Genomic DNA, 9,397 nt, shown 5'->3' with positions numbered 1-9,397 from the left:
TCGCGCCTACGACTTGCGCCTTAGCCCACTTGGCCAAATGTGCAACTGATAGGGATAGAATGTATTAACACTAATAAGCCGAGTGCTCGAGTCGGAAAGTAAGTAGACGGTACGCATGCGCAGACAGCGTAGTTGTCTCACTTGCTCTCACACAGAGGCTGTGTGAGAAAATTATTTAATCCTGGCGATCCTAATCTGGATAATGAGATAAATTTATGAAATTATTATATTGTCGCTGATTCTTGATAAGTGTACAAAGTTTGAATTAAATCTGTCCGTTTAAAGTGGGTCAAAAGCGAGTCCAAAGGAGTCGGTTATAAACATACATACATACAAACATACAGGTGAAGCTAATAAAAGGGTGTTAAAAATGCCTATAATCCACGTTTATAGCACCGAGGAACCCAGATCGTAATTCATTAAACTAAAACAGAACAGACAGTTTGGGAGACTATGGTTTTAGCTGCTCAACATCCATGTATTAACTCATGGTAAAAGTGAGCCAGTTACCTTACAATCTATGTATGAATTGTGATTGAATGACCAAATAAAGAGTTTTTTTCAAATATTCATTCCTTTTCATTTTATTGTTGTAGGCAAATATGTATGTACATATGTACGGCTCATTCCATCTCAAATCACCCAGGCCGGGGGAAAGTGAATTTAAGTTTGCGATAAAACTCACAGGGGTTGTTCCTTGAACAATTTAAGGAGACACGTATTTTTTCTTTTTGCTCAGAAATGCGAATTTTTCGAATAATGAATTTTTTTCTTTTTGAGTACGACCGCTTATTTTTTCCTCTCTTAATAGCAACTTTTGATGAAATCGTTTATAACTGCCGCAAAAAAGCAAGGATTTTAATGATTTTTTTTTAAATTGCAGATATTGATCTACTGAAACGATGTAGTGAACTAAACATCAGTAATTGTTTATTAATAATTAATTATTGTTTACAAACAAAAAAAAATTTTTTTTCAAATTGATTTTTTTCAAATTGCCACATCTTTTCTTTCTCTCAAACTTTTTTGTCTATTAGGGAATAGTATAAACTATTTTCAGTACGAGTAGCAATATGCTAAAATCCGTCGTTTTCGAGTTATGATTTTTTTTTTGAAAATGCACTTATATGATGCTGGCAAATTTTCGTGCCAGTTGAGGGCGCAAAAATTGTTGCCTATTATGATAAAGTTTCCTTGCTGGAAATGTTTTGAGGTTGCCCGATCAGAGCCAAAAGTTTTTCCCCAATTGGGCTATAATTTTGGCCCAATTAGCGATTTGCCCAATCTACCGAAGATTTCCCCAACCAGTGCTCACAATTTGCTCAAAGTGAACATGCATACGCAATTAAAACGTTTTTATCGATAAAATCACACATACACACATCAAAATTCCCTACGAAAAAAAATAATTTTTTTCTTGATAAATTTTCCACATACAAATTTTTTGATAAAAAAAATTAGTTTTTGAAAATATGCCATTTCAAAAAAAATTGTAAAAAATTACAATGGTAGCTCTGAGTTATGTTATGGGGTGCACTCTACAATAATTTGAGTTACAAATTTTTTTTACACCGAAGTTGAGTAAAATGAGTACATTATCAATTTACAAATTTTTTAAACTTTTTTGAATATGCAGTTTTATAGCCAATTAAATTTTAGTATAATAAACTGCAAGTTTTAAGCGATTGCAAAACTGCCATTAATTTTTTTCTTAATTTTCTTTGAAAACGGTTTTAGGCATTTCCATCGATAAGGAAAAAGTGCAAGAAGCCGTGAGCATAAACAATATTAAAAATCAACGCAATTTTGCAGTAGCTTAAACACTTGCACTTTATTATACTCAAATTTAATTGGCTACAAAATTGCATACTCAAAAAAATTCTAAAACACAATTTAATTTTTTTTTTTTAATTGTATGTACTTATTTTACTCAACTTCGGTGTAAAAAAAATTCATAACTCAAATTATTGTAGAGTGCACCCCATAACATTATGCTTAAATATTGCGCAATACTCAGAGCTACCATTGTGATTTTTTCCAATTTTTTTTTTAAATGGCATGTTTTCAAAAACTAACTTTTTTATCAAAAAAATTGTGTGTGGAAAATTTATCAAGAAAAAAATTAAAAAATTATTTTTTTTCGTAGGGAATTTTTATGTGTGTATGTGTGATTTTATCCATAAAATCGTTTTAATTGCGTATGCATGTTCACTTTGAGCAAATTGTGCGCACTGGTTGGGGAAATCTTCGGTAGATTGGGCAAATCGCTAATTGGGCCCCAATTGGGCCAAAATTAGAGCCCAACTGGGAACAATTTTTGGCTCTGATCGGGCAACCTCAAAAAATTTCCAGCAAGGAAACTTTATCATAATAGGCAACAATTTTTGCATTTTCAGCAAAAAAATCACAACTCGAAAACGACGAATTTTAGCATATTGCTACTCGTGAGTTTTATCGCAAACTTAAATTCACTTTCCCCCGGCCTGGGTGATTTGAGATGGAATGAGCCGTACATATATACATACACATATGAAATGAGCCACAAAAATCATTTTTAACGAAGGATTTTCATATCTTTCAGGGATGCAGTACTCAACTAGCTCAGAAAACTACTCATCAACATTGAGGAGTGATTCGCCCTCTAAATTTGGAAATAAGGTAAATAAGAATTTATTAGAAAAGGTATATTCTGCGCTGGTAACATAAATTTTGTAACCGGTAATTAAAGTGTCTGTCAATTTTTAAACATTTTTCGCATTCTGTACACTCTTGTAACCGGTAAATTTGGTTACCATCTCATAAGCTAGTAAGAAAATATTGTCCCGTGAAATATGCAACACAGGAGTTTCCACAAATCTTCATAGCTGAATTGCTGAATATTTTCACTGCATTACCAACGTACCTAGAATCGCGGTGACAAGAAGTAGTAACATTTTTTGGTAATAAAATTTTCCGGTCACAAAATCTTCGGTAACGTGCAGAATAGACCTGTTAAAGTGAAAGTACATACCATCCATTACGACAGCGTCACCGCCACCGTCACCATCATCGTCAACGATGGTTATGTGTCAAGTTACACACAATTCGTTTTATATTGCGCCCGAAAAATCATTAACTCGCTGATACTCTTTGCAAAATTTCCATTTTACTTTTTCACTTCTTCTATAAGGTTTCCACCATTATTTTTTACATTTCGTTTTTCCATAAATATTAAAATTTTCACAATCTGGAAAAATTTACGTTCAAACGTGTAAACAAAACACTGAATAGTTGTCACGCAATCGCATAAGCAAAATTGAGAGTTGAGCTAATTTGTGCGGCACCGTCACCGTCAGCTTGTTCATGTAGCTTACTTCATACAAATATACCGAATCAGCTTTTTTGACAACTGCCGGTGACGGTGACGGCGACGGAATGCATGTTATGTGCCATGATTCAACAAATACAGGTAGCAATCGTACAAAAACAATATTTACCGTTGGTATGAACTCCTTGTCTCATCAACATCTTTATCTATTCATATTCGTATGTAAATGTATACCCTGCACACCAGGATTTCATAGAATTCTGAAAGGTTTCACAATTTTTTTAAGAATTTTCTTTAAGAAACCGTACAGAAATTTCTTACTAGTTCCTGTCAACCGCTTCATTTGTTTTTCTCTAAAGATTTCTGAAATAATCGTAACAAATTTCCGACACTCTTAAAGATTTCGGGAGCATTTGTTTGCAGGGTATATATATACGTATATGTGTATGTATACGCGGATATGTAAATAAAGCAAAACAGACGATAATTTGACACAAGCGTGCTCTTAAGAAGAAGCATAGCGCCTATCGCTATCACCTGTAGGAGCGTTCCTTATCTCCCAGAAATAGTCAGAAAAAGTCCGAAGTAGTCAGATTTAGTCCAAAAAGCGTTCCTTAACTCGGAAATGACAGCAAAAATGAGAGAGCAAAAGTCAGTGAGAGCGACTCTCATCAGTCCGAAGTAGTCAGATTTAGTCAGAAGAATTTTTCTGGCAAAATCCTGAAAAGTGTCAAACTCAACTGAATTTAAATTAACGGAAATTAAAGAATAAGCAAAAACTGAGAATAATCTAAAAAGTAAAAAAGTGAATTGAAATTGGAAGGAGGCGAAAAATAATTGATATAGTAAGTGTGCATACATTTCTGTTCTTATTTGACGATAGTTTTGTTGTTGCCATTCTTTGGACTAAAAATTTGGTTTTTTGCGTTCCTTTACTTTTCCTGTTACTCTCTTTTAGTGAGCGCATTTTGCTTACGCTCTGGCATTTTGACACTTTTCAGATTTTAGTCCAAAAAGATAAGGAATGAACCTTGTAATTGATGAGCCTTGGTTATGTACTTTCACTTTTAAAATTAGCTTTCAGTATACTAATTTCTATTCCAACAGGAAGATAAAGGCTATGCTTACAAGAAATCGTCCTATAAATATTCCAATGCGGGCAATAATAATATAACAAGCGTGAATAAGTCACTGGATACAAACATTGATCAGTTAGATGCATTGCTGGAAGACTTAAAGAATGAACGTGAAATTACAAAAGATAAAGGTATGTTAAAAGTATGTAATATGAACCACAATGTAATAAACAAAGTGAAATCATTTGAAGTGCGCTCATTTGAAAATTTAAATGTAAACAATTCGTATATTTGTTTACATTAACCCTCTTTCGGTTTTGGTTTGGAACCGTATTCTGAGATAGGGCGTTCTTCAAACAAATTCTGTGATGGGGTGTTTTACAATATTTTCAATATTTTTTTCAGAATTGATGCGAGTTGCACTAGAAATTTCCTGATTTTCTCGATTTTAGCAAATAAATTAGCGGTAATGAAACTATGCAGTTATTTTGCAGTACATGGTCTAATATCGATATATTGGTATGAATAGATAAGGCTTTATGCCTGGAGCTTCCTATGAGCAAATCTAATTTTTGGCAAAAATGTCAGTTACGCGGTTTTGCAAAACGACGATAGGCGGTTTTGCACTTTAAACGACGATATGTATATATATACACATTAAGTGCGTAGTTAACTACGCATTGTGAAATTGGCCCTAAGATTAAGGATTCTTTCTCAAATTAATTACTGCAAATCAGGACCATCTATTATTATGCGATACTTCTCATCTGTTTGGCGCATTGCGGTTGTAGTTACTGGACGTTGTTTTCACCATATGCCTTTGCACTAATGCATTTGAGAACATACCACCACTTTGATCATTACCTCTCATCTGATGAAATAGCAGGCAACATCTTTGATGGTACTGCATCTGGACCGAGGCGTCTTCTCTTGGCATTAATACTTGCATAAATGATTTCATTCGATTTGAAAGCGCAAACTTTGGATGATCCAGTTAGTTTAACACCACACGCATTCATCCAATCCCTTCCTTGCGTAACGTCTGTTGGCACACGACACATACCTACCTCACTGTTGTGGGTGCTTCTGCATAAACAGCAAGCATCTGGCATTTAAACGAATTTTTTTCTTTTTGTTCTTTGATTATTAAAACAATTTTTTTTTGATTTGAAATCAAAAGTTTTTTATTGGGTAGGTTCAGAAGGTGCAGAAGTTGAGCGCAATCGTTGCTAAAAAAAATCAATGATCGTAATGCGTCTTCTGAACGGCTTGATACATTAGCTGTCAAATTCAAAACACACAACACGTTGTCTCAAATGATCAGAAAAATATTATTAAATATTACTAACACGCAACTGTTCAGTTGATCAGAAGTACAAAACAACGCGTTCAGAAGGTGCAATCGCAACAATATATAATTTTGCTAGTTTCAAATGGGTTAACTCAATGACAAAGCCGTTGTCATATAAGCGTATCAAAAATAATTATGTCATATATTGATTTCACTTTGCTTATTACGCTATGATATGAACAAAACTGTAATCTGACAGAACTATTGCTTTTAGATATTTTATCAACTTCTGCGAATTACAGGACAATGTAAGTATTGCCGTGACCTCTATGTATGTAGTATGTGCAAATCATGCATGTAAATGTTAAATGAGCAATGATTCAGCAACGCTGTTTAATAATGGCTAACATACACATATGTATGTACATATATACATAGATTTTAATGCGATTGTTTTCAATATTGCAGGGAACGGGATCGCATTGAACCTAGTGGCACCGTAACAAAAGCGACACGTGTCATCAAAACGTCCCAGCGATCAGTGCCGCACTCTGTGCAGGATGAAATTGATAGTTTTTCCGCATCAGAGTACAACACTGTAAGGTCGAACGGTTATGCAGGAATCCAACGAGACTATCAGTCAAATGAAAAGCTCTATGGATCAAGTAAGCACTATTTTCTAAATCTATCTTATAAGTTTTTAAAAATTCAATTTTTTACTATAGGCAACGTCTATGAAAGCAACCGAGTTATTGATAGTACGGAATTGATTCCTTCTACGTCTACCACAACAACAACACAACTAGAGAAAGATCTTCAGAATCTGCCTTTGACGGAAGATATATTACCTGTACCCGGTACCAAAGTTACCACTACAGTGCGTACCTACACATACGAAGTACCAGCTACTGGCACACTCAGCAGAGGCACGCCGTTAACTTCGAGCACACGTTATAACACAATTCAACGCAACGAAATTAACAGCTCTACACTTCAGTCTAGTCCCCATATAACACCAGTGGTGCCTCAAACTGTTGTCTATAATACGGAAAGCTATTCCACAAGCAATAGGTCTAGTGATCGGCCTGTTACTTCAAATCATGTATACGAAGTACGCGAGAATCGTGAAATTAGCACCTTGCATAAGAACTTGCCAACACAACAACCACGCAGCCCGCAAACAAGTGGTACCAACAAGACTATTATCTACAAAGTCAACACAACGGAAAATACTCATTCGGGACCAGAGTTCAATACTTATCCTCAACACTCTCCGGATTATCCGATACAACAACATCCACCACAAAGTGGACCGCATGATAACTATCACCCGGGACCGTCATCCACAAGATACATTTATAAAGAATCCTCAAATATAGTAAATACTATCCATGGTTCTCCAAGTGCTCCCTCAAATAGCCATCCAGGCTATTTACCACCAGCACACCCTCCGCACAAACCTGTGCCAATAGGTTATACATCCAGTGGCAATGGATATCCTCCACACGGACCAACAAATGCTTCGCAAGTAACATATAAATACACATCTTCATCAACAACAAACAAACGCCGAGGGCCAGACAGCCCATATGGTTCGCCATCAACGACCAGTCAGCCAGCACCATTCCCTGTTGACGGAGTGGAATATCCAGTCAAATCCAGCCCCCCACAGAAAGTTGATGATCTTATGCAGTCTTTCGGACAAGTAAGTTAAAAATATTATTATAAAATTTAAATGAAATTATGTATCTCAGTGACCCATTCACCAATCCTTACCAAATTCGGTACGAGCCTTGCTTATGATTTAGTTTCTTAACTTAATCTGTTGAAAATCTTTGAAATCGGGCAACGACTACGCGCATCTCCCATATAATGGTAATTTACAGAAACACGAAAACCGCGATAAATAAATAACTACTAAAGTAATTCCCTTAAAATCGATGATTGCGATAACCAGTTAGGAGAAAATTGGGTTATTATAAATTTTTGGGTAAAAGGCGTAGCGCCGCCCAGTTATGATCACAAATGTGTAACTCGGTATCCAATTTATCAGTTTCTACCAAACTCGGTGCACTTAATAACCTTGGTACGGAAAATCTAACCGTATATCTAACGGTAAATTTCAGAAATACGGAAACTGCTATTTCAATAACTAAGGACGCTAATTTACTCCAAGTTAAGTGGCATCGCCCACTTTATGACTACAAAGGTGTATCTCGGTAACCTTTTATCGATTTCCACCAAACTTGGTTCAATTAAATCATTGAGTTTAACTCACCATATTATCGAAAACGTCTGAAATCGGGAAAAACACCCCTGCTTATCATGCAAAGGCAGTTTAGAGAAAGTTGAAACGACAATATTCGATACTTGCGCCGGGTATATAAAGTTCCGTTTCGCCCAAACTTATACTCCTTTACTTGGTTTTAATTATTTCCCTTTATAAATGGTACATCAATTTACGACTTCAAATAGTTATTTTTGTTAACATCAATGAAATAAGACTGTATTAGGTTATTATTCATTTTAAAACAATAAAATATATTTAAAACAAACAACGAAATCTTTTAACAATAAAAAAATAATGAAAAACGTATTGATAGAAAATGTGCTAAGTCCACATTAAAAGAACAAAATCATAAAGAGAAAAGCTGGTAAGTCCCAAAAGAGCCTTTAAGTCTGCAATAGCTTTGTTTTGAAATTGGCCGATTATTGGTACTGAAACCGGACGAACTAAGGAAGAAAACTGCATGTACAGGTTAGGAAAATATTAACAAAAGTTAGAACGTTTTTTGTCCCTCCTGAAAAATTTAAAAATGGACTTAGCACGTTTGCATACTACGGCAACTATACATAAATAAACGAATTTGAATATATGAGTATGTATGTATGTACATGAGAATGTCCGATGGCATCCGGTTCAACGAGCCGGGTTACCAAAATGAAAACCAGATTATTTACAACAAGTCATCATAACATTTTTCTTGATTTTCATCAGGTTGAATCTGTGGACAATACAGACCTTTCCACTCCACGAAAAAGGGAAATTGAAACGGCAGTGGCAGCACCGAGTCAACATATTCCTACGGTAAACAAAGCCGGCAAAGAAGTGTATTATCCACCAGGACATGATATGATGATAACAAAACGTGAAGAAATGTCTGCGGGATCAGCAGCAGGGGTAAGGCAATAAATGTAAACGTTTACGAATTCTAAATATTTAAATTTTGTTTTAATATTAGGGGCGTTGGGCCAAAGGATCTGGAATGTATGAATACGAGTCTGGCTACAAATCCAAATCTAAAACTAAACAGGGTGGTGCGATGGTTCCAATTTGCTTGCCACTTTGCTGTGCTATGCCTTGCTCAATTATGTAAATCGATAAAAAGAAATAGTTTTTTTTTTATTAATTCTCGAATGTAAATATAGATTTAATACTAATATGGATTAATACTCGATATCGTAACGCGATAAAATTTTACAGTTACTCGTACTACCTGTTTAAAAGCTCACATTGGGAAATTAGTTCCCGGAAATTATACAACATGTTTGTGTATATGGATGTGTGTACATATCTATGTATATAAAATGTCTCATGGATAAACAAATATGTATTTCTTCGCTTAAAGTACAAAACCGCGTATCGTGGTTCTGCAAAACCTCGTTACAGACATTTGTGCCAAAAACGATATTTACTCACCGGAAGCTCCTGACATCAAGCCC

At 35.2% G+C, this 9,397-nt stretch overlaps 1 protein-coding gene across 2 annotated transcripts in view; it reads left to right on the top strand.

The window, feature by feature from the left end:
* Positions 1-9,132, top strand: part of LOC108359208 (nuclear pore complex protein DDB_G0274915) — a 42,227-nt gene extending 33,095 nt beyond the window's left edge. Inside the window, exons 2-8 of one of the 2 annotated variants that reach the window (XM_017610953.1) lie at positions 2,582-2,658; positions 4,415-4,574; positions 5,949-5,982; positions 6,143-6,339; positions 6,400-7,379; positions 8,673-8,855; positions 8,917-9,132. In XM_017610953.1, the coding sequence (XP_017466442.1) occupies positions 2,584-2,658; positions 4,415-4,574; positions 5,949-5,982; positions 6,143-6,339; positions 6,400-7,379; positions 8,673-8,855; positions 8,917-9,051 (1,764 nt within the window). In that variant the 5' untranslated portion in view covers positions 2,582-2,583 and the 3' untranslated portion in view covers positions 9,052-9,132. Of the gene's footprint in view, positions 1-2,581; positions 2,659-4,414; positions 4,575-5,948; positions 5,983-6,142; positions 7,380-8,672; positions 8,856-8,916 lie in introns of both variants that reach the window. The other variant, XM_017610952.1, reaches the window with a different exon arrangement.
* The last annotated feature ends 265 nt before the right edge of the window (positions 9,133-9,397 follow it).

The sequence above is a fragment of the Rhagoletis zephyria genome, unplaced genomic scaffold (genome assembly GCF_001687245.7).
Source record: "Rhagoletis zephyria isolate East Lansing unplaced genomic scaffold, Rhagoletis_zephyria_1.1 Rzeph_scaffold_00354, whole genome shotgun sequence".
NCBI classification, from domain to species: Eukaryota; Metazoa; Arthropoda; class Insecta; order Diptera; family Tephritidae; genus Rhagoletis; species Rhagoletis zephyria.
Note: the sequence above shows the minus strand (reverse complement) of the source record. Positions and strands in the feature narration are given on the sequence as shown.